Genomic DNA, 26,997 nt, shown 5'->3' with positions numbered 1-26,997 from the left:
TGTGTATGTATCGAAACTTTTTTTTTGTTGTTGTTGGAAAGAGGACTTCAATACCTATTATGTAGATTTTTTTTAGATTTTTTTTCACTAGTTAAATACTATTTTTCCATAAGCATTGAACTAATCAGTTGATGTTTGGTGAGAAACCTATGTTTACTTAATCTAAAAAAAATCATAATAAACTCAATCTATATTAAACTTATAATCATTGGAAATATTGCTTCAAGTACTACTATCATGCATTTGGGTTTGTCAATATTGTTCCATTTGAGCACTCAATTAGAGCCTCGAAGGCCAAAAATATCCAAAAACTAGGAGAGTTTGGGGGGGACATCTCTAGTCAGGGGGTTCGAACATATGTTCTATCGAAAGGGGTTTGATCGAACCCATGTTTTATCAAACATGGCTAGCATAAAGTTTTTTAATGACCATGTTCTTTTAAAAAAAGGGGTTCGATCAAACCTGGGTTTGATTGAACCCCTTTTTTTAATAATTTTATATTTGATCAAACGTATTTAAAATAATACATTCAATCAAACTATTTTTTTGGTCTGATCGAACATGGAATTCGATTAAAAGTGGTAAAAACTATGTTTTGGATTAAAAAAAGTGGAATTTCTTTGTCCAAAAAAGTGTAACCCACTATTGTGGTTTCACCCTTAAATAAGAGCTTTTTGTTCATATATGAAACTTGAAGTGTCATGCCCAATTAGGGCCACCCTGATCACCCTGTTGAGGCTTAGGCCTCTAACTCTGCTACTGTTGTGGTGGCCTAGGTGGTAAGGATGGTGGCCTAAACCCTCCCTTCTGAGTAAAGGGTGGTCTATGAAATCCCTAAGTCTGAGTACCCTGGTTGCAGTTTTGAAACCGCTCACGTGCCTCCTAGGACTTGCCCTATATTTCCTCCACAATGAGGGCCTTCTCCATAGCAACCCAAAGATTCTTTGGATCAACCATACGAACAAGACCAAATATGTCTGCATTAAGGCTCCGAATGAAACAATTGCTTAGGAGTCTCTCAACCCGAAGGTAATAAACATACTAGAGTAACTTGCTCTCATACTGAGCCACGGTCATCCCTAAATGCGAGAAACCTAAAGGCACGTCTTGCAGTGCACTTATTGAGAGACTCAACATCCACATGGTGCTGGTAGGAGGAATGCAAGCATCATCTCATAACTAACGTTCTTACTTGGGATATTTTTCTAGAGAAGTTTAGATCTCGTTATCTATCAAAGCATTATAGATAGCATCATATAGATGAATTCCATGACCTTCATCAGTGAGGGATGACAGTGGCTCAGTATGAGAGCAAGTTTCTCAAGTTACTCCAATATGTTTATTACCTTTAGGATGAGATACTCCTTGTCAATTGTTTCATTAGGGGCCTGAATGCAGGCATATATAGTCCTGTTTGTATGGATGATCCAGAGAACCTTTGGGTTTCTATGGAGAAGGCCCTCATTGCAAAGAAAATATAGGGCAAGTCCCAAGAGGCACATGAGTGGTTTCAAAACTATAACTAGGATACTCATACTTAGGGATTTCATAGACCACCCGAACAGGGGAAAATAAATGGCTAACTCTAGGGAGATTGAAAGGACAACCATTTTAACCTTTAGAATAGAATATAGTCATGTAGATACTATCCTTAATGATTGGGTGTTACTAACTAGTAAACTTGTTGTCCAACAATAGATATTGGCAGCCATAAAGGAAGTTTGTGCAATATATGATAGAATGGGACATGCACTTGGCAAAGATGTATTGGAATTTTTGTACACTTATGGAAAGAACTCAAAGATGAATTGAAAAAGAAAGAGCCACATTCCCTATATAACTGCCATGTATCCATCAGAAGAGCAAGGAAATATATAAAGCTAGCCATAATAAAAGAGCTAAAATAGATGTCACTCCTCTTTCAACCCCCATTGATTCTATGGATTGTACTAGATTGGAGAGGAGTGGAGTAGAATAGTGACTAGACCAAATAACTTAGGTGGTGTCAAATTGGAAGATCCAATGGGTTTTATTGGAACCCAATTGCATAGAATCTAGGTCTAATAACTCACTCTAACTTTAGTGAAATGACATTGGCACATAACTAATTATTGGCGCCTACTTTGGGAAAAGTGGTAGACTAATTTGGGGGGATGATAGGATCATGTTGTGTCTACTTTTCATAGTTGCATACCATACTTAGTTAAGATTTTATGGAATGTATGCTATAAACTTTAGTTATAACATGACTTCTCATGCTATTTAAACCTCATATGAGCACTTTTAATATGTTTATTTAATGGATATGAATATCACACATACACACACACGCTTATAATTGTGTGAAATCAATGTGGATGGCTAATTTTTATGGTTTGCAAAATTGTGCTTACTAACTTGACATGCAACACTCAACTTAGACTAGAGGTGGTTGTTCTTGCAACTGATACTACAAAGTTCTTGCAACCGACGGAAAAAATAGCTTTGAATTAGTTAGAGGCGGTTCCAAGAACTCTGAGCTATTGAAGAGTGTCACTCATGCATGGCCTTCTTCTATAACACTACCAATTATTTTTGGATGTGTTATTTAATAGTTTGTTATGATGTTTTGAGTGGACATGTATATCTTGTTATGTTATGAGTTTCAGTCCTAATTGGACTCTTAAATAGTTTATGCTTTCTTTACTTGTTCAATAAATCTCTCCCTATATCTATGGATCAAGCATTATTTTGTTATAAATTGAGTCATGGATTCAAAGATATAGATGAGTTCAATTGTAACCTAAAAAGGTTAATGATGTTGTGACTATTATAATGTATCTTTGCTTTATATTATTTTGTAACAAAGGCATGTATGCCTATAATTTATGAATAAAAATGCATCTTCTAAATAAGTTATTTGATTATGTATTCTTCTAAACAAGTACTTACCCAAGGGGGGCCACTTGAAGTAATGCTACTTTGAGTTTTATTTATGCATGAGTTTTAGTTAGATCTTTCTACTTCAATTTACTGTTAGATTTCATACAACAATTGTATAGTGTTCTAGTCGTTAGTAGTTTCCTGTAGCAATTATTATTCTAATTCATTATATAGTGTAAGTGTTAGTTAAAAATGTTTTGATTATGATTATCTTGGTTAGGATTAATTTATTACCATGTTTTATTTCCATTGCACTTCTCCTTTCCTTAATATTTCTTTATCAATTATAGTAATATTTAGCAGTTGTTTCATTGCACTTTCCTTTAATAAAATATTGTAGTCAACATAGGATACCAACCTAAGATGAGCTCATAATACACATGCAATGCTATCTACAATCCCTAGGTTTACAAGTTAAATGTAGCTTCTAGTCCATGAAGAGTTGCTCAAATAGGATAGGCATCCCTGAGTCATGAAAGCTATTAGACTAGCACCAAATCTCAAGTGGAATTAGAAGGCTCAATAAAATGGATTCATCTTTGGTGATGGATGGTGTTCCTTAATATTTGTGGATGTCTTAGAGGATCTCTTAGATCCAATTTCTGCAGAAGATTTATTTCACATTCACAATTTCATTGTTAAGAGATGGTTATCTTTATGTGATTGGAGATGTTGATATTTGGGCTAGTCATGGAGGAATATTGTAGTCTTTGTTTGACACGCTAGTTCATGACTTGTTGGTTTTGATAAGTAATCATTACTTATAGGATGGTTTAGTATTATGTAATGATGTGCTCTTGATTGTAGTTGGTGTGTTGGCATGATACCAATGCTCTTTCTAGCATGCTATGTTCATTAGAGAATATGATCTTCTTATAAGGATATGTGAGATCATGTTGTCATTATTGGTTTCTAATTATGTAGTTGGAGATTCAACAATGATCTTGTTGGTTCTATTGGTGTTGGGTACATTGGTTATTTTCTTTGGTGCTTAGCATGGATCATCATTTTTTGATGATCATGGATACTTGGAGACATTGCTTGAGGTAGTTGTTGAGATGGTTACTCTTTTAAGGTTTCAACAAAAAATTCGAGTAGCTTTTCAACTAGATATGGACACAAGATCATGATGGGCCTAAGAGGAGATTTTTCTTAGAGAAATTATGTGTGAATTGGCATTTCTAAAGGAGTAATCTCATCCCACGCTCTTGATCTACTCAAAAGATAATCATCTCAATGGTATATCCCATATTATTTCCAAATGCATTATGTTTTATGTCTTCTCATGGTGATGGGATCTTGAGCTATGGTTGCTAGTTTAGGAAAGTTCATTTAAGGAAAATGTTTATCTCCTTGAGTATTTTTTTTACTCGTGATAAGTTTTGGAGATTTAATTGGTCTAATTTATTGATATTGGGATGAATTTAAGTTTTATCTTCCTTATTTTGGACAAATTTTACATCTATTATGGTGATATTTGACATATTTGTGTTGTTCAAGATCTAATGAGATTGAACATTTGGGTGTTGTTGAGGCTTTTTATTGGAGTTGTGAAGGAGATCTTACTTGAAATAGCCTAGTACTCTGAGGTGTTGGATTAAGGAAATGGTTGTGATATAATTCATAGATTCTCACTTTGTTCTATGGTTGCTTCCTAGGGGTTTGTGATTGCATGGTTTAGTGTGATGGACATGGGAGAGTTATGATGACATGTTATTAGAACCTATGTAGTAGTTTGTGTTACATGTGTTGATCAGTGTGATTGTTCTTTATTATATGATTCAATTATTTTCCACATCTTTGTTATAAGTTTTAATTGGTAAACAGTATTCCATGATACATTTTCACATTTGACATTTTCCATGCAACAAGAGTTCCTAGCTTTGTGTGTTCTTCATTGGCAAATTGTATGCAAGGGGCTCATGATTGTTATTGATGGATTGGATATGTTATTGGCATGAGTTTTGTTGATGTTTTAGATACCTTTGAGGTATGGATGATTATATGGGTTAGGAGTTGTTATGGTTTCTATTTCCAGTCCTGTGGGTTCTGTAGTTGGATGTTAATAATCGATTTTGGTTGTTGTTCTAACTATTCTTAGAACACTGGTGTTCAATCTTGTTATGGCATGAAGGCTTTGATATTCAAATTTATTTTGTAATGAGTTTGAATGTAGATGTATTGATGCTTCTATAAATCTTGTGAGCATAGTGGATTTGTAACAACAAAATTTGTAGCCCTTATTATCACTTGGATTTAATGCATGTTGTTATTTGTTTTGGTGCATCTTCACCTTGGCTTGTTTCTTTTCTTCCATATGTGGTATGTCGGAGGATGAGATTTCTTGCTTGATATGGTGGACACCTTAGATGTTATTATAGATACCTTGTTTGATCATGAGAGCATGTTGGAAGTTCATGTGGTTTCATGGATGGCTATGATGAATCATCTCTTTGTTTGGCCCTTTGTAGTTAAATCTCATTCAAATTGGTCATGATAAGGTGTTTGACAAATGGGAGAATGGTGGTAATTAAGGTGTATCAACCTTAGTCATGCCTATCATTGTATTTATTTATTTAATTCCTAAATTGTAATTTCTTGCTCATCATATTTTTCATCTAGTGTGACATGGTACAATGAATTGGCTTAGACAAGAAGGTGGCAAGCATTTATTTTGGCACTATATGGGAAAGTAGGCATCACAATTTTGTAGAGATATTCTTCCATGTGTAAGTATCTTAGAAACATGTGTAAGCCATTATTGTATGATGAATTCTTATGACGGGTTATGATAGATTCCTATGGCAGGTTGGACAAGTGTTAGAAGACATCTTACATGGAGAATATGGGTGCCCAGGTTAGGTTATAATGAGTTGTAAGAGAATAATTAATTATAGTAATTTATGATATATTCTTTTATAATTGTAAGTGTTGTCATATATGACAATTCAATGACAGTTGTACGGTGCGTAGGAGCATCTGGCATTCCTATTTTTTTAGCAAAAATGAAGTTCCCAAGTTTGGAGGCATGTAAGAGGGGTTAGATATTCTTGGACAAATGTTTGTTATATGCTTAGAACTGGTTGAAAAATGTGCCACATGGATTTTGATGCCCACTTATTTTGGCTTTGTCTAGAAGCTACTTCAAACTTGTAAATCTCTCTATATATATTGTATGTCTCCTATGTGGGTTTATGAGAGGAGTGAGGAAAATTATTTTTTGTAGGGTTATGCAGTCGGGTTTTCTCTAGAAGAGAAAGATATAGACTCCATGTAAAGGCTTAGAGATTACAAGTGTATTGTAACATTTTTTTGCAAATTAATACATTGGTCCAATGCTTTGGAGTGTGGAGTTTTTAGCTAAAGAGATTTTCCCCATGTCTATCAATGTTTCTTCTCTTATTTCTATCTATCTTTTATTTCTTCTTTCTTATTCTTGAAGTGTTGATTTACATGTTGTTATGTTGCTAAAATTTTATTAGATCTAGAAACTATATTATCTTTTCTCTAGGGATTAATAGATGGGAAATTAACTATGTTTGGTTCTACTGTAATGGCTTAGTAGTATGTCCTTGTACCAAGTTGTTGAAATATTAAAAAAAAGTTGGATACTTAAGATGCATACTAGTTCTTAGAGGTCTTTCTCGGTTTATATTTCCCTTTCCCAATCTACTACTTGTTTAGGAAGTGTCCATTTAGTTAGGAGATCTGCAATCTCTTTGTAGTGGTTTGCGATAGAATTTTTGTCATAACTTTATCAATGGGAGATTTCTTTCTATCAATGATGTGACAATTAATTAATAATATATGAAATTGTAATCACATAATCACTTTTAAGAAATTCTAATAAGTTTCCCCCTATAGTAAGGATAAATAAGCAATAAATGTAGAAAGATGGATTATAAAAACAATCAAAGTAGATGGCATAGGAGATGTAAGTATGCAATTGTAGACATAAAAATATATTTAGTAAGATATAAACATGAAATTATTAAAAGTATGTAACAATAAGAGCACAAAGAGTTGAAAGGATGTGACATTGGTCACATAGGTAAAAGAAGGGAAATAAAGATAAAGAGGTCAAATAATCTCTAAACCATCCAAATCTAGCCCTTGTAACTATAACAATATATGCCACTTAAATTTAAATCTATTGAAAAGTTGAGGATCCTACTAAAACCATAACCCACTAAATTATTAATAAGCTATACATCTCACTAGAACCATTATCAATTGAATTGAAATGTTTTGCGACTAAATCCTTGTCTAAAGTTGTAATTCTAAAGAACAGAAGTAGAGTAAATGTGTGATACTAACTATATTTTTTAATTTCTTCCCACCTATGGCGGACAATCTAAATGCTCATGTGCCATGTACCTAGTAGTGATAATGAAGGGTGCTAACCAACTGGGTTTAAATTTACCTCTAAACTCTTATTTGACATTTAGATTTTTAAGGTTGATGTGTAAATAGCAAAATCATCAATCTCAAATTTGTATTGAATAATGCCCCTTTATTAAAATATATATAAATATATATATATATATATATATATTTATGATGTTCTTTGTGTGCATCATCATCAATAACACCATGAAGGGATACCTACATGGGTGGAATATCTAATTCAAGAGGCATAATGGCCTTATTTTTATAGATCATAAATCACACTTAAGGAGATATATATATATATGGCTATTTATGATGTTCTTTGTGTGCATCATCATCAATAACACCATGAAGGGATACCTACATGGGTGGAATATCTAATTCAAGAGGCATAATGGCCTTATTTTTATAGATCATAAATCACATTTAAGGAGTGTACCATGTAGGGGTAGGGGAAAATGCTAGTACAATAATCCCATAATAATCCCATAATGTGGAAAGAAGTTGCATATGGCAATTGGAACTATGTATGACTTCCTATTTTCTCAATTGCTTTGTTTGTATTCTTAACTTGACCATTATAAAACCTTGTCTACAAACTTTTATACTTCTTTATTGTTAAATGTGTATCATTATCTATAACAATAGATAAAGGAATCTAGAAACAATATATTCCATGATAAATGCACATATCAACATTTGCAGTAGACATAAGGGGGGTTAACTAACCCACTTTATAAAATTCTTTATAGCAATTATATAGCAACAATTAATAAATACACCTAAAATTAATGAGGTGGGATTGATTACTTGCTACTAAAATAAATAAATACAACTAATTTTAAATAAATAAAATAATCTATAGCTCAACTCTAAATCTAATTTCAATTTAAATTTGACAATTGTTAATTGCTAATGTGCCTAAAATTTGGAACCTATTAGATGCTCACCTCAAGAATAATAAAACTATTTTTTGTTATTTTGTTTCATTTATGTGTCTACAAACTAACCTTTGTGCCTATGAAATTGAAGTCTCTATGTAGATTCAAACCTTGCCTATAGATTTAAATTATCTTGAAACCATTATCATATATATGCTTACCTTGATGTTTGGAACCCACATTTAAAAGTTATTCTCCTTTGTTCAAAGCCTAGTTTTGAGTCAACTATCTGAAATAATGATCGAACACAACAATCAATCATGTAATATGCTTAGTGTGTCGATGCATTGTCAATATCATGCTCTTGTAATGGTGTAATGTGTAGCGGAGCTCTTTCAATAGATTCATCTTCTAGATGTGTTTAGTGATTCCTAAATGACAATAATGTTTTAGGGTTTATCCTTTTATACAACACCCTAGTATACAACTTAAAATATTACACACTTGAGTTACCTCATAGTGGCTAGTTGGGTTGGGAAAATGTGGGCCCAAATATAAAATTTAAATTGAAGTGCTTGAGGTCAAATCTACATCCATGAAAATAAAATAGGTCATGATGTGGAACTAACCAAAGATGAATGATTGATAGTGCATCTAGGGTGACGAATGACCAAAGATGAATGATTGATAGTAATGATTGATTGTTGATGTGGAACCAACCAAAGATGAATGATTGATAGTGCATCTAGGGTGACGACTGACCAATATTACATATGAGAAATGGATTTGGGAAGTGTGCACATGAAATTAATTTAGGATCAAGTTACTTGCCAACTTTGACATAAACATATATTTTTCAAACTAGTCATTATATTGCATACAAACAAACTAAAGTGATTCTAAAATGAAAGTGAAACATAAAATATATGCATCTTTACATTCTCAAAAGTAGAAGAAATCAACCTTCCCAATAAAAATTAAATTAAATTGGATAGAATAATCTTCTCACTATCAATAGTCAAAAAGGTAGATATTATAATAGATTAAATTTTTAAAATATTGAAAAGTATTATATCCATCAATATCTTTATAAATATATACTTTAAAATAAAATATCAACATTTATTTATTTTTAAGAAAAAAAAGACATTAATACAAAACTAAAAAATATTTTTTAATAATAAAATCTATCATAAAATTTTTTATCAAACCAACTAAAAAATCAATAATACACATATAATTATATTTATATACTTTTGATGAGATCCTTCTGCGTTAACTTTTTTTCTGAAATATTTCCTATTCTCAACTCATAGTTCAGAAAAAACCCTAATTATTCTTCCACTCAATCACTAAAGTTAAGAGAGAATTGTTTAGTTTCAAACAAAAGGAAGAGAAGAGAACTTCAATCTGTGAAAAGAAAAGAAAAACATAACTAGGATACATTACATGAAACATAAATGTTGAAAGTTGGAAGGGCTCCTGGTTTCAAATATACATCAATTGTTCAAGAGAATTGCTTGAGTGGCTTTTGACAGAAATTCAAAAAGAGATAATAAAACAGAGTAACAGTACATATACAAGTATTTAGAATCAGATGCTATATGATCTATTAAAACAGAGTAACAGTTTGTATACAAGCATTCAGAATCAGATGTTATATGATCTGTCAAAACAGAGTAACAGTAGGTATACAAGCATTTAGGATCAGATGTTATATGATCTGTTAAAACAGAGTAACAGTATATATACAAGCATTTAGAATCAGATGTTATATGGTCTGTTAAAACAGAGTAACAATATGTACACAAGCATTTAGAATCAGATGTTATATGATCTCCTAACAGAGACATCATGAGAAAGAATGTGCTGGACTTGGAGACGTAAAAATTGGCTGTGCAGCTAATGGTGAAAGACTTTTATTCCGAATTCGCGCAGATCTTCTCACAGCAGTTGGAGTATGCTGAATTCAAACATAACAAAAATACCCAAGTTTATAACAGAAGCAAATTGATAAAGTGTAACGAAGTGATTAGATGTAATGAAGTGAAGAGATGAATGTGTACCTCTCTGGAATATGAAGGATCCACATATAGCACAAAGCTTCCAAGTGCTGGAGGAGTCACATTTTGTTCAATCTGCGGCCTCTTCTGTCTAGGCTTATTCCTGCTGTTATGTTTGGTCACCCCCATTTCTTGGACCTTAAGCCACCCCAAGTAGATATTCCCAGCAGCAACTAAAATCAACAGAATTGCCACTATAGAAGCCACAACTGCAACACGAATCCATATAATCACTGAGGATTTACGATCCAGACCTAAGTTAACAGTAAGGCCTTCTGAGCTGGTATTGAAGGTCTCTTCTCTCACAGGAAATACCACTGGCTCTGGATTGAAATGAACTTGTTTTGCTTTACTCACTTTTGGAAATGAGCAATGTGAGCCCTGTGATGCATTCTTTTCACAAAATGTTGAACCCTCCTCATCTTCTGCAACAATTTGATCGCAAGATTCTGGATGAACATAGTGTTTTGCATCAATGGTAAAACTGGTAGGCTCTGGAATAGGACAGACTTGTACAGTAGATGAATTCCCCTGAATACTCTCATTGGTTTCATCTTTACTGGCTTGATCAGTAGCCACAGTGGCAGTCTTATTCATACCGGAGTCTGTTGGGCAGGAAATATTCATGGACCCTACAGTTTGGTTTGATTTGAAGCACTTGCAGAATCGCTGAATCTCTCCTGCATCAAACCTTGTGCTGATCAATATATCTTGGCAGAAACTCAAGAAGCTGCCCATTAACCTTCTGCTAAAATTGATAAACTTGGCCCAATTTTCCTCTGTCATCCATCCTTTGTAGGATGTAAGATAGGAGAAAGAAGCGCAAGAGCATATATAGGAGTCTACAAGCTTACCCACAAATGTGCTTGATGAATTCTTGAGTCGACCCATGTATTCAGAATACAATGTGGGTTTCCATAATAAGAAGAACTCTTTCATTTTCTGTGACAAACTTACTGAACCCATAGTAAGCGGCAGAGGGTTCATATGGCCGCTGCAATGCTGCACATTCCTGGTGCCCAAATAATTATTATCCAGCAGACCAAATCCAGAGGCTGCCGTGGCCAATACAAGGAACATAAATAGAGGTAACATCATCCTGCGAATGTTAGGCTTAGAGCATTTGAATCCAACAGTGCTTGTGTTAATGCTGTGGGCAAGCACAGATCTGGGGTTGGGCTCTACTGTATTATCTAGTTCTGCAGACCCTTGAGGTTGTTCTGCATTTTCTGTGGTGATTTCGCTTCTTTGATTCTCCGAACTAGGTGGGTCTTGGGTTAACTGGGGACCATGGGATTCATTCACATATTCTTCAATGGCTTCAGATTTTTCTCCATTATAGCCTTGATCTGCCTCTGTTTTTACCTCTGCCTCTGCCTCTGCCACTGTCTCTGCCTCTGCCTCTGCCCCTGCCCCTGCCTCTGCCTTTGCCCTGGACTCTTCTTCTGATCTTTGCCTGTCGACAGAAGATTGACCAGGCCTATTTTTATGGTTCGAAAATTCAGGAGAACTCCCTCCATACCTTAAAAATCTAGGCCTGGGAGCAGATGGGGAGTAGAGTGGATGATAGGAAGCCACTCCTCCAGCTTGAATGATCAGGGGACTCGCTGAGTAGGACATAATATTCCCCTCTTCTGTGCCTGAATCTTCTTGTTCGTCCATGAATCTTCTAACCTTCGTCCTCAACTCATCCAGACCTTCCCATTCTTCGTCATCTTCCAGTATAGACCGACGCCTGCAATGTCTCCCACCACTAGAATTACCGTCCTTGGCCTTGCCAGATGATTGAGGTTTCTTTTCAGATTTCTTGGGATTGTTCTTGTTTAATTCATCTCTACCTCCATCTGGCCGTGAACTAAAATCCATCTCTACCTCCATTGAAGAGGTATTCTTTTCAGGTTTCTTGTGAGTGTTCTTGTTTGATTCAGTTCTTTCTGCACGTACGTCCCAACACTTCACTGCAAATAAAAACCCACGATGAGATGTCACTGCATTTTCATTAACAAGCTATGAACAGAGCCTAGAAATATCCATGCTTATATATGTTTTGTGTAACATATCTGCAATAACATAACAGGACCTATAGCTACAACCCAAAAGCCCTAAGACTGAAATTTAACAGAGAAAGAATCCGTACAAGAACTACAACATGAGAAAAGCCTCATTGAACATGGCTCCTTGTGCTCAATCAAATTGACAAGAAGCTATTAAAAACTTCAGAATGCAGTGCAGCTGATAAAGAATGTCTGCAGCCTGCTAATCAGATAAACATTCCCAGTTTTTCTACATCATTCAATCAAATCAAGAATGAATTATAAGAGATTGGTAATATCCTGCAGCATACAATTACAATGATAATCAAATGCCCAGAATAAAAGGGAGGAGAGTAAAGAACAGTGAGTGCACAATCTTGTTATCCATGCTGTCCTGCCTCCCCTGTTATTTTCTTTTTCAAACAACTTGGGTTGATGCTACTAAAAACGACTGTACCCACTTGAAGTTTACCCCTTCTTAGAGTTTTTCCTTGCAGAGATATTCATGAAGAGCATGCATTAACAATTCTTTCCACCGAAAAGAAAAAAAGAATAAAAAGAGTTTATGAAGAAACAAGACAGAAAATTTGCAGAGCTGAGAAATATTACCTTGAGCTCTGAAATTAGGAGAAAACAATGGATTATCATGAACATATGCAGCATTATCATCCATCTTAATTGTCAGTCTTTAACAGATTTGAAAGGTGAATGACTTTTCTCTGCTCAAGATTTGCAGGTGACAGAAATGATCGTTCTTCGTTACAAATGACGATGTTTATGGTGACTATTCAATTGATCACAACGCTGACTTATAACGTAGACTATGAAAATCTGGTCCTATTTAAAGCCAAATTTGTACGCAAAACTTATAACCCTATCCTCCTCAATGACTTAACAGTTTGTTCACCGATTAAATATCTTTTTCGGTTTGAAGTGTTTTAGAGTACCAAGAAAGATTTGCAACCACTTTTCTATATTGATTTTTTTATTTCTAATTATTCATAAATAAGTCAAATGTTATTCTGATATTTGACAATATTTTTATTTTTAATTAATTAATAAATACTATTAATTTTAAATTATAAATCAGTAATTATAAGTTGACTTGGTACACATTTATATAACATCTCATTATGTTTTGATAATTAAAGACATTAAATGTGCCATTGGTTCATATGTTTTTAGAAGTAAATTAAACATCTAGACACACTTCAATTTCCTAAATAACAAACTACTACATTTGCTTATAGGCCCTCTACACGTTGATGAATGTTGTCTTCAATATTCCTCATCTCTTTTAATCCAACCACTAAGGGGGTTGTCCTAGGAGAACACACTCACCTCTTAAGTCATATACTTTTGAAGGGCCAACATTTCTAATATTCTACTTTATTTTAGCAATGATTGCCACCCTATCTTGACATCAATCTCTTTAGTATTCATCTCATGCTCTAATTAATAATACTACATTTCTAGCAAGAGATAGAGGTTTCACTAGTATGTGTTACCAATGTGGAAAAGAAGAGCACAAAGCATTTGAATGTTCATAAGTACTGACAGAGTGGTGATAAGGGTAAAGAGGCCATAATTCATGTTGCCCAAACATAAAGATGATCCAAATGACACAAAGTATTTGATGATAAATAGAATTATATTAAAATCAATAAAAGAGGAGGAGGAACGAGCATAGCAAAGAAATTTGTTCTATACCAAAATATAAATCTGGAGGTAAGGGTTGTAAGCTTATCATTGACAGTAATAGTACTAATAATTAGGTGTTAGAGAATATCGTAGAAAAGTTATAGTTGAAGTGGATGAAACATCCCAGTCTCTATAAAGTGGCATGGCTATAGAAGGGTCACTATTTATTGGTAAGTGAGCAATGTCTGGTAAATTTTCATATAGGCAATTATAAGGATGAGATATTATCCAATGTGATGCCAATGGGTGCATGCCATGTCTTGATTGGAAAAACTTTGCAATATGATAGACAAATCATTCATGATGGCAAAACAAATTGTTATACAATAAAGAAAGGCAGAATGGCATATACTTTAAACCCCATGAAAGACAGAAAGGAAGAAGTATAGAAGAATCCTCGAGTTTGTTTGGTGATTGGGAAACAATTCTTAAAGGATACGAAGAAGGAGAGAGCTTTATGTGGTTTCATTCCCAAGACTGCAAAAGTTGGGATAGGAAAAAAGAAAGAGGATATTCTAATGGAGGTACAATAGATTTTGGAAGAGTACTCATAAATTGTTATGGAGTTTTTGAATTGGTTACAACCATTGAGAAGTATTAGTCATTGTATAGATTTAATACTAGGGGCTAGCTTGCCAAACAAGGCTCCCTATAAGATGACACCAATTGACTATGATCTAGATCAATAGACAAGTACAAGAGCTACTTGATAAATGTTTGAGTACAGAAAGCTTGAGTCTATGTGTTGTGTCTTCAATACTCACACCCAAGAAGGATGGAGAATGGTAGATATGTACAAACTATAAAGCCATAAATATGATCACAATCTTATAAGTTCTTTCTACCCTAGATAAATGGTGTGGTGAACTACTTGAGTGGAGATAAGTACTTCTTGAAGATAGACTTGAAAATTGGGTACCATCAAATATGAATTCATGAAGGAGATGAGAGAAAGATAGTGTTTAAAACAAAATATGGTTTATATGAGTGGTTGGTGATGCTATATGGGCTGACAAATGCTCTAGGTACCTTCATGTAGTTGATAAATGAGGCACTAAAACCTTTTTTGAGTAAGTTTGTAATAGTATATCTAGATGATATTTTGGTTTTTAGCAAAACAACGGAAGAAAATTTGTTGCACATTAGGACAATATTGTAAATATTGAAAGAAGAAAAGTTGATGGTGAATCTAAAAGCATGTAGCCTTTGGGTTTTTTGGTGTCAAGTGAAGGGTTGAAAATGGGCCCTAAGAAATTCAAGGCTATTTTAGATTGACCTTCACCAAAGAGTATGTTTGAAGCCAATTTTTTTCATGGATTAGGGAGATTCTATAGAGGTTCACAAAAATTTCACTAGGATTTGTGCTTTAATTAGGGTGATAATGAAGAAAAGTAGAAGAGAATGTGTATGAATAGATACAATAAAGAGGGGTTTTTTTTAAGGACAAAGTGACCACACATCCAATGTTAGCTTTTTCATATTTAAAAAAAAATGAGGTTGATTGTGATACAATTGGGACAACCATTGGAGGAGTGTTCATTAAAGAGGGTATACCTATAGCATAATTTGGTGGGAAATTAAATGAAGCCAAGAAGACGTACTCAATATATGACCAAGATTTTTGTGTCATTGACATTTGTTGCCCAAGGAGTTCATGTTGTAAACAGATTACCACACTTATCAACAACCAAGGTAAGCTTAATCGGAAACACATGAAGTAGATAACCATTGGAGGAGTGTTAAGTTAAGATGGTAGACCTATACCATAATTTGGTGAGAAATTGAAGGAGGCCAAGAAGTACTTAGTATATGATCAAGAGTTTTATGTCATTGTGAAAGCATTGAAGAGATGGAAACATTATTTTTTGCCCAAGGAATTCATTTTGTACATGGATCACCATGCTTTACAATTTATCAATAGCCAAGATAATATAAATCAATAACACATGAAGTGGGTCAAATTCTTACAAATTTATTCATTTATTTTGAAGTATAGGAGTGGACAATCTAGCTGGGTAGCTAATGCATTGAGTAGAAACTATAAGACTGTTGTGGGATTTGATTTTATCAAAGACTTGTATGAAAGAGATGATCTAAAGAAGGTTTGAATTGCTTGTAAGAGTTTGATAGAGAAAGATAGGACTCCATGGCTAGAATAGTTTATCCAAGAAGGATTTTTATTCAAGGGGAAGAAGTTACATATACTTGAAGGGTCAATGAAGGAAAATTAAATAAGGGAGAAGTAGGGTGGAGGTCTGAGAAATTTTGTTGGTGTGGACAAGATAGTAGCATTGTTGAATGAAGGATACTATTGGTTGACATGAATGAACTGATGTGAAGATGGAAAAGGTGCAAAATTTGTCAACATGCTAAGGGGAAAAGCACAAAATGAGAATGTATCGGCCTTTACCAATACCACAAAGGTCATGGGAATACATTAGGATGGATTTTGTCTTAGGACTACCTTGAACACAAAGAGGTAAGGATTCTATTTTTGTTGTTGTGGATAGATTTTCTAAAATGACACATTTCATTTCATGCAATAAATGTAATGATGCATCCCACATAGCCACATTATTTTTCAAATAAAGTATTTAGGTTGTATGACCTACCTAAGAGCATTAGTTCAAATATATATACAAAGTTTGTAGGTCATTTTCGATGCACCTTATAGAAGAGGTTGGGAACATAATAGAGTTTATTTCAGCCTACTATCCTCAGACCAATGGTCAAAGGTTGTGAATAGGAGTTTGTGTAATTTGTTGAAATGTATAATAGGTAGCATGCCTACCCATTGGGATTTAGCATTAGACCAAACATAGTTTTCATACAGTAATTCAATAAATAAGAGTGTGAGAAAAGGCCCATTTTGCATTGTGTATGGGTACACCCCAAGGGATTTGGATGAAATAAGGGAAAATGTAGATTTGGTAAGATAAGAAAAGTGTTGTAGTTGAGTAAATTTGTGATTTTCACTTGAGGAAGTGAGAGAGAGATTGGAGAAAAGTGTCACCAAATACAGTGATTATGTTAATATTGAGAGAACATAGTGAGAATTTTAAGTTGGAGATTTGGTTTTGACATACTTGAGGAAGGAGAGGTTCCCACAAGGAATCTATAACAAATTATAAAGTAAGATAGGTCCTTGCAAGGTCCTAAGAAATGTTTTAGCCAATGCTTCTAAGATTAACATTATAATAAGTGTATATGTCTCCCTTATCTATAATATTATTGATCTTTACAAGTACCATGAAGGGAGACAAGTGTACAAGGGGGCATACTTGATTACTTGCAGGATACAATAGAATGGATAGATCAAATTCCTAAAAATAAATCTACTTGGAAATTGATTGATTAATTGGTTCTCAAGTGACAAAGAAGACAAGAAAAAAAAGAGTATGTGGAGTACTTGATCCATTGAAAGGATAGGCCCGCAGATGAGGCATCTTGGTTGAAAGCTACAAAACTGGATAAGTATGGGGTTCCAATTTTAGAATTTTCCAAAAAAAATATTAAGTTCCAAACTCATGGAACATTTCACTTACCCAACATGATTGATCCAAGAGAATCTAGGTACATGAGCTATCAACATCAACCAAAAATATTTTTAATTTTCAATTCTTGTTGCTTTGTAGTTGTGAGTTTTGAAGATGTGTAGGAGGAAGGTTCTTCAATTTTGACCTAAGGCAAGAGTTCATCATTATCAAGAAGCTTAAATAGACTTTAATAAATAGTTAAGCACTTCATAGATGTCCCAAGGTAAGTTATCTAGATAAACCCTAATGCATGTAAGAGAGGTTTAGGGTATCAATCTATCTCATACTCCAATAATATAACCTAAAGGATTTAGGGAACATCAACAAAATTTAAGATATGATAATTTTAGTGGGAATTTGTATCATGGAGGAAACTAAACCCAATATCTATATTGGTATGACATTCAAGTCTTTCCTAAACCCCCTTTTGATGAAGGCCATGACAATATTTTTCCTTCAAATTCAGAGTTTTGCATTAACCTTTATCCAATAATGGGTAAAGTGAGAACAAGGTTCATGGTCGATGGTCAACTCCCAGTGAACAAGAGTATGTGTTGGGATTCATAAAGAACTTGTCCATTCAATAACCTCAAATTTTAAGGGCTTCAAAATAACTCAAAATTGAAACTTGACTAGTGAAGACAATGCAAGATAGAAAGCTTAATGTTGGATCTCAGGCCAAAGTTTTGAATTTAGGAAAAGTTTGATGAAAGGAGATTAAATGAGTAGCCATGTGAATCATATGATACCATGTGTTCTTTGGTTATTTAACCATTTGCTTTTCTATTTAAAATGTTCTAGCTTACCAACAAGAAATATAAAAGAATAGAATATTTTTCTTGTGAAGGGTTGGCCAAGGTAATGACTGAATTGGGATGGCATTGGCTCTTTTGAAGATCAAATTATTGGTTAAAAATATGAATGTTAGCCATGTGAATATTAAATCTTATGATGTATCAGACATGAAGAGTTAGTGTTGAGACATGTGAATATGAAGTGTAGGTTGAATCAAATTACTGGTGATTACTAGTGAAAGAACTTAAATCAATTCTTTTTTGTGGGCACCAAAGGCTAATAGATTTGTATGTTGGTCTATTTGTGTACCTATAATGAATGTTTGGAGGCATGTATGCTTTCTTGTAATGAGTATGTGAAGACTTTGTACTCCTTGATATATTATATAATAAATGAACTTGTTCCTCTTATTCTATTGAGTTTTGCAAGGTGTGATTAGTTGTGTATGAAGGTCGCATGATAGGCTTATTTCCATATCACAACTTCATTATTATTTGTTAAAGTTTTTAGTTTGGAATATTAAAAGTGCAACCATCTAAGAAGGATCTACACCATTATCATTTTTTTTTTTTATTAGAATTTGAAAAAACACATCTTTGGGTATTGAAATGTTCCTTTAAACCTTTCAATTTGATGCCCAAGGAAAATCCAACCCTAAGGATTGGAAATTCCCAAGGTAGAAAATAACATGAGTAAATTATAATGTGCTAGCATTATAACACACTCTCATTATTGTTTTCCTTAGGCATTTCTATAACATGCTTACATTTTTGTGAATGAAAATGATCTCGTCTCCCCCTTGTTTTTTATCTCTCTCCTGTTGGCATATTCACATAACTGTTGATGAAATTGATGAACTGGTATAAGGACTGTTGGTGATGATATAGTTGAGTTGTTGTTTGATGACTTGATGATCAATTTGTGTTGTCATTGATAGCAACTATGGTTACATTGCTCTATCATGTTATCTAAGTCGTCTATGATTGATCGAAAAGCTATGGAATGGATTTGACAGTTAACTGGCAAATAGAACTTTAACCAGTAAATGTGAAATTGTGTTATGCTTAAGTAATTGGATCTAGAGATTGGTGAGGAATTTGGTGTTGCGGTTTGGAATATGTGTTTGTAACATTGTAATGAGGTTATGACCAGAACCGCATCATGTTTTGGCTATCGAAAGTCATGTTTGTGATTGACTGATGTATTTTCTTTAAGGTTTTAGTAGGGTTTAAAAACCGATATTCAAATCTTATAATCGGTAATGATTTTGAGTTCGGTGGTGTATTACATTATGTTTGTAAGATGTTGATGACGTGGTTGAATCCGCGTGAAGTGATAAGATATTGTTTTGGCATGTACAAAGAGCGACTTTCTTGGGAATGAGTGAAGTGCTTAGTAGAACGAGCTAAGGGTTTGAAAGTGTATCATATCAATGTGTGGTGATCATTCAACGACTGTAATTGATTTGTAATTTGTTGTAATGATCCATATGATGATCTATAATGATTTGTAAAGATCTGTGATGATCTATGATGTAAATCTTAGTATGAGGTTAGGGTTTTATAACCGACTAAGTTGTAAAGTCTATTTAGGGTAAGTCTGTGATGATTTACTATGTCGGTGATCAAAAGAAGAGTGTGTGGCCGAACCAGTGTGTATCTGCAAGAGAGAAGCAAATTGGAGCAGAAAAGGATCTGTACAAGCAAGTAGAGAGTGCTATTTTCAGATCATACATCTGTTGTTCCCTAACAGTTGTAGCAGACTCAAAATCTCTTAACTAGGTAGGTCTTGACATACCTAATTGTATAAATCCCTTCACTGGGTGACTCATTAGCTTGGGTTCTAAATCCTTTCACAAAATTACTCCTAATAGAGTAAAGCTCCTAACAGGGCTGAGGTAAATCCCTTAACCGGGGGACTCCTAACAGGGTCTGCTCCTAACCGGGCATAATTGTAAGCTCCTAACCGGGCTAGGCTCCTAACATGGCACATTACGAAAGAGTGCATTATTTTGTGGGTACCAATTCCCACCGTGGTTTTTCCCATTTGGGTTTCCACGTGAAAATCCTGGTGTTCATGTGTTGCTTGATTTCTTATGTGTTAATTTGATATATTTCTATTACATGCATGATACAAAACACTTAAATGAGCAGTTTGATAAATATGATTAGTAGATTGATTTCAGTGGCTACCAGTACTGGTTATGATCTATTTTGGTGAAGTATTGATCAGTTTGGTTTAAGATTTCAGTTTGTTGTTAATATTGATTCACCCACCCCCTCTCAATATTAATTGGATCCTCTAAATAACAATTGGTATTAGAGCATTAGGTCCTCTTTCTGCAAAAGCTTAACCGCTTGAGGTAAAGATCCTTGAGGATAACATGGGGGATATGAGTTACAGGGAGATTTCAAATAGGCTTGCAGAATCTGAAGAAGCCCTAGGTTAGTTAAGGGTCAAGTATAAAGCTTCATTGGCTAAAAGAAGAGAGCTCGCTAAACAACTATATGAAATTAGTGAAAACAGTTCATCTGAGGAAGCAAACATTGATGCCTTGGTGAATGAGATGGAAAAGTTGAATGATGATAAGGCAAATCTAAGGAGAGAGTTGGAAGCCCTTACTATCAAGATGATTCAAGAGTTGGAAGCCAGAAGAACAACTGAAGACACAATAAGAGATAAGGAGCATGAGATTATTAAGTTGAACCGAGAGATTAGTACCTTGCATGCACATCTTCAAGAGGAAAAAGAGGAAAAAGAGGAAGTGAAAACTGATCTAGACATGGCTATGTCTCTTAAAGAGAGTCTTATGAAAAAGAATCGAGATCTTACTAAGGAGTTGGCTGATGCTAATGAGATATTGGCTAAATACAACAAGATCACTGTTATGCTTGATGAGCAGATTCAGTCACAAAGGCAGAACGAAGATACACATGGCTTGGGATACACAATATTTGAACAAGGAGAACCATCAGGTACCAAGGACACCTTGCATGAAGCCAAATCTGCACCAAAGAAGAAAAAGAAGAACACCAGTAAGAGAACCTACAAACCAATATGCTTTAACTATCACAAGGTAGGTCTTACTGCTAATGTTTGTAGAAATAGATCCAATGTTGTTAATGGTAATAGACCTAATACATATGATGGATATAAGACTAGTACTTTTAATAGTTATTGCTACAATTGCAACAAGTATGGGCATAGAACAGTTAAGTGAAGGTCTAGAGTGAACAATTGGAGATCTTACATGGGTCAGAGGTCTAATGGTGAATGGCAGAAGAAATAACATCTCCCACTCTCTACCCTCTCCCTCATTTCCTCCTTTCATTTCTCTCTCTCTCTCTCTCTCTCTCTCTCTCTCTCTCTCTCTCTCTCTCTCTCTCTCTCTCTCTCTCTCTCTCTCTCTCTCTCTCTCTCTCTCTCTCTTACATCTCTACCTCCTTCCCTCTCTCCCTCTCTCTCACACCTCTCAACCTCCCTTCCCCCTCACTCCATCTCTCTCACCTCTCTAAATCCCTCTCCCTCTCCCTCTCTATCTCTCCAAGTCTCTCTCACCCCTCTACTACTACCCTTCTCTACCCACCTCTCTACCTCCCTTTCTCTCTCTCTCACCTCTCTACCTCCCTCCCCCCCCTCTCTACCTTGCTTCTCACTCTTTAGGGTTATAAATTCTTATATTCAAAAGATTATAATGCAAGTACATTATAACACACTTGTGTTATGGTTTTAATTGACTATAATGCAAGCACATCATAATGCACTTGCATTATGGTTTGAATAGACCATAATGCGATCATAATGTGATCACATTATGGTTTGAATTGACCGAGCCTAAGGCTCGCTCACTCCAAAGCATAATGTGATCATGTTATGGTCTCTAGGGATTAAAAAAGGGTGAAAAAAATTTGGTCCCCCATGTGCACTTACTCATTTGTGGTACCACATTCATTATTTTCAATAAGGAAAATCCTCTAATCTTTGAATTCTTTAATTGTCATGAAAATCTTGCCAAATATCACAATTCATTTTGTGTAGTTTATTAGGTGGAAAACGAAAAGGACAGGAAAAATATAATTGAAGCAATTTAATGATGCTCCAAAAATATAAATCCACATTTGATTATTCATTCATGCATTGAAAGAAAGAACATACATGGTAATGAGGATGCCAAAGGTCAACCATGTATCTCTTCCATATACTGATAGAGGTTCTCACATTTTCAAGGAGGATGTAGCATAGGAGTGTAGTAAACTTCAAATATTAATTGTATTTGGAGGAAACCATTGCTTGCACAAATTTTTTATAAAAATAGTTACTTTATTGGTATCAAAATTCAAAAAATATATTTGAAAGTTTGAAAATATTATTAATTGTGCATTTTCAAAAGAAATTAAGATTCAAAAAAAATTGTTGAAATGCACAAACATAAAAAATCTTATGTTAGCAATGTTATGGAATGTTGGGAAATTATGCATAACATAGATTAGTAATTTATAAATAATAATAAAAAAATTAACATAATATTGTTAATGAGCTTGACCGAGTGCCATATTTGGTTAAGGGCTTTGGGTTATCCCCTATAGGTCATAGGAATGATTCTCTCCACTTGGATTTATCTTGGTTGGCAGGCTTATTCTGACTCCATTCATCGATCCCAAGAGGTTATGGGGGGCTCAACCTTTCTAGAGCTAATCTCTAGGTTGTTGGACTAACTTGTTGATTTCCCTCGAATATAAAAAAAAGGTATAATATTGTTGATTTATTAATAGATATTAGTTATATAATGATAGGAGTAGCTAGAAATAAAAAAGTTTTATAAAACCTCTATAATTTAATCATTACTATATTAAAGATGAAAAAAAATGATGCTTTATTACATGTATTTTTTTTAAATTTCAAAATGAAAAAAACAAAAATAAAAATTGATAAATTGAATATGTTATTATGTTAGCACTATTAGAGAATGTTGGAAAATAGTGGATAACATAGATTAATGATTAATAGATAATCAATAAATAAATGAACATTAGTTTGAACGGGTGGCATAATTGGTTAAAGGCTTTAGGTTCGTCTCATATAGATCTGAGATTGATGTAGTGCACATAGAATTACCTTGGTTGGAAGACATGTTCGAACCCTAACCATTGATCCCGAATAATAATGAGAGTTTGCCCTTTCTAGAACTAAGCTCCAAAATATTGGACCTACCTATCCATTTCCCTTGAATATGAAAAAAATATTATATTATTAATTTATTAATAGTTGTTAGTTATATATGATTGGGGTTGTTAGAAAGAAAAATGCTTTATTAAACCTATATAATTTAATTATTACTATATTAAAGATGAAAAAAATTGATGCTTATTATGCTGAGAGACATCTACAATGACATCAAAATGTCCATAAACAAAAATTCAATTTTGAAACAATTTGACATGCAAATGATGGGTAAATGCATGAAATATGCCATCTTTGGTTTTTGTGGAGGTGTTATTTTATTACTCCAAATAACATAGAACCCTTGCCACTTGTCTCCAACTATATGAAACCGTTACATTCAAATGATAGTGGAAGAGTGTCATACTTAAGCAACTCTATTATTCAGTTCTAAGAGATTTCCACAATCCATCATATACAAGAGTGTAATTTCTGGATTCAATTGTGTGTAAGATTTTTGCATCAACGTTTCGGATCACACTCTGTGAAATGACTTTCTTCATCCTGATGATGGATCATGGAGTGTGATCCGAAACGTTGATCCAAAAATCTTACACACAATCGAATCCAGAAACTACACTCTTGTAACTCTATTATTAACCATATTTTTGAAACTCTTATATACTACTAATATTCTTGCAATCGTCAGATTTCCTTCTATTATAAGATATCTCTCAGCATAATTTACCTATATTTTTTAAATATAAATATACTACTAATATATAATTTTTAAATTGAATATTTGATTATTAAGGAGAGCTTTATCTACTGCACTTCGAAAACAGGCCCACAACGGGCTGGCTTAAACAGCACACACTAAGTGCTGACCATGCTTAGGTGGCTGGTGGGCCCTCTTCAACGAACGCGTCTATTCAGGCTCCTAAAAGACAGTACGGATTGACTAACATGCATGTTAGTCACGTTTTACACCATCGATTTTGCAATTAACGGTTGCGATTTACTATCCTATCACTAGCACGCTGTACGAAAGGTCTATTTTGGAGCTAGAATAGTCGCGGCCCTCTTCAACCGTCCCATTTACCGTTCACCATCTTTGTTTCCATTGGCTTTCAAGCCCGCGCAAATTTTAAACCTTTTTTAAATCGTTTTATCCTACCGCCCATATTATGTTCATACATGACAAAAAACTTTTCAAACCAAACAGTTTTCATGCGTACTCATGGCCTGTGCCAAAAATGGCACCTTTGGAACAGGGTATGGGCGTCCCTCAGGAAATCCTGTTGTAGACATGTGTGCAAAAGGTGGAAGAATAGACAACGCATCTAAATTGTTTGTAGGATATGCACAGAAACCTGGTCTTCTAGAATGCTACTATTGCAGGATATGCACATAATGTGTCTATTGGAAAAGCTTCAGAAACCTTCAGGAAGATCTAATCGGCTGCAATCTTTGCCATCCTCCTCCTTGCCTGTGTCAAAATGGGAGCTTTGGAACAAGGTATGGTCATCCACCACAAGTGAAAGATAATGAATTATGTGGGATATCATAGTTGCAACTGCTTTGATATATATGTATGCAAAAAGTGCCTTAAAAAATGTGGTCTCATGAAATGCCATGCTTGCAAGATATGTGTAAAAGGAATTGTTCAAAAGGCTTCAGAAAATTTCAACAAAATACAATCAACGGATCTAGAGCCAAACTCCACAACCTTAATTGACAGAGGGATTTTTTCATATGTATATTAAAGCTTAATTGAAGACAAATTTTTATTAGATATTATTGTTGGAAATGCTCCAATAGACATATATGGAAAATGTGGAGGCGTAAACAAGGCATGAAAACTGTTGACAAAATGCCTAAAAAGAAGGTGGTCTCAAGAATAGAATGTTTGTGGGATATGCACAAAGTGAAATTTTCAAGGATGCTCTCAAAATATATTTGAATTAATGAGGCACTTTGGAACGTATTCTGAAACTAAACTTTGTGCTAAATGTGCATGCAGCCAAGTAGGTTTATTGAATGTGAGTTGTACATATTTTAGTCACATGAGTAACCTTTATTACATTATATTTTCAGTTGATCGTTATGTATGTGGTTGAACTACTTGATTGTGTTGCTTATCTCGAAGACACCCTTAACTTTATCAATAATATGACAGTTAAACCTTAGGTGGAAAATCACGTATGAATATAGGTTTAGGAGTATTTCAGCAATGCTATTTTTTTATTTGGATCTTAAAAAATATTTGATTAATATTCTTATACCTTGCAACACCATCTCTAATTTTAGATAAAATCAAGGAACCTTTTGTTGATCTTGGTCCTTTTAAGCCTTTACTCTATATATCATTCCTATTGAAAGGACTCTAATGTGCTTCTCATTTCTTTTAGTTTGACTTTGTTATCTATGGAGGTCATCATTGACATTTTATCAAAAATTTATGTTGTTGTTCCTATAGTTATGTGATATATGTCTTACCCCTTTTTAGGTGATATTGGGGTCTATATTAGGAAGTGCAAATTTATCTAAGGCAAGTGCTTCCTTTCTTAATAGAACCATGTTTTGGCTACTATCTATAACCAATCTAAGAAATCCTTCAATAGACCTCCTTATCAAAAAATGTTCTTGTTGTAGAATTTTGTCTTTCTTATACTTGTCACATGCCTGAATATCTTAACCTATATAAATTTATAAGTATTAGAGGTGATTGTGTCTATTTGTAGCCTTTATTGGGCTTATAGGTTTCCTCTTGCCAATATTCTTTCCCTCCATTCCTTGAAACCAAACATTTACATTTTTGTTTAAAAACTTTGATTATTTTAGTCATTTAGACTCCTCATTACCTATGTACTTTATCATGGATTTTCTTATGCTTCTACTCACTACTTTACCTTTGGCACTAAGATTTATGTCTCCATGTATTTATCTACCTATTAAGCTAAAAGACTAATCCACAAGCCTCAATTATTCTCCATTTACAATTTCCATGATTTCTCTCCTTTAGCATTAAGTATTCACCATGATAACTAATTTGTGGATTCACTTTTCTTTTATCCCTAAAACACTTGGGTTTGTTTATTTTCCCACTCATACCATCATACCCAAAAGGCATAAAGTATGTGGTAAAACCAATCTTTAAACCTTGAAATTCTTCCACCTTATTTCCCTTGCCATTTTTTCTTCTAGCAATAGATACACCACATTTATAATCCTTAACCCATTTCCATTCACCTAATGTATGAACAAAAAATGGAAGATGACAAAAACTAAGGAGGAATCAATAGAATATTATGAACAATGATTTTTAAAGTGTGGTTAGAAAGATAGAAGATACCTTCACATAAAAGAAATGAATTGATTATTTAACCTCTCAAATTATAGTAGAAATAGGTGAGAAGATTTTCTCTTGATATAAGGATGTAGTACAATTGATTTCCATAATAGAATCATAGTCAAAGATAAGGGAGAATGATTTAGTAGGAAAGGATGAAATTGA

The 26,997-nt window shown here is 34.0% G+C and overlaps 1 protein-coding gene across 2 annotated transcripts; it reads right to left on the bottom strand.

The window, feature by feature from the left end:
* Positions 1-9,778: 9,778 nt before the first annotated feature.
* On the bottom strand, positions 9,779-13,209 carry LOC131029836 (uncharacterized). Of its 2 annotated transcripts, XM_057960489.2 has the most exons (4): positions 12,898-13,162; positions 12,393-12,508; positions 10,259-12,213; positions 9,779-10,155 (listed from the first exon to the last, which is right to left on the bottom strand). In XM_057960489.2, the coding sequence occupies exons 2-4, from the start codon at positions 12,418-12,420 to the stop codon at positions 10,045-10,047; spliced, it is 2,094 nt and encodes a 697-aa protein (XP_057816472.2). In that variant the 5' UTR covers positions 12,421-12,508; positions 12,898-13,162; the 3' UTR covers positions 9,779-10,044. The 2 variants fall into 2 exon arrangements, with proteins under 2 accessions (XP_057816472.2, XP_057816471.2); XM_057960488.2 differs by lacking the exon at positions 12,393-12,508 and having other exon boundaries at positions 12,898-13,209.
* Positions 13,210-26,997: the final 13,788 nt, after the last annotated feature.

This window comes from Cryptomeria japonica, chromosome 6, assembly GCF_030272615.1.
Source record: "Cryptomeria japonica chromosome 6, Sugi_1.0, whole genome shotgun sequence".
Lineage (NCBI taxonomy): Eukaryota > Viridiplantae > Streptophyta > Pinopsida > Cupressales > Cupressaceae > Cryptomeria > Cryptomeria japonica.
This window is presented reverse-complemented; position numbering and strand designations above follow the sequence as displayed.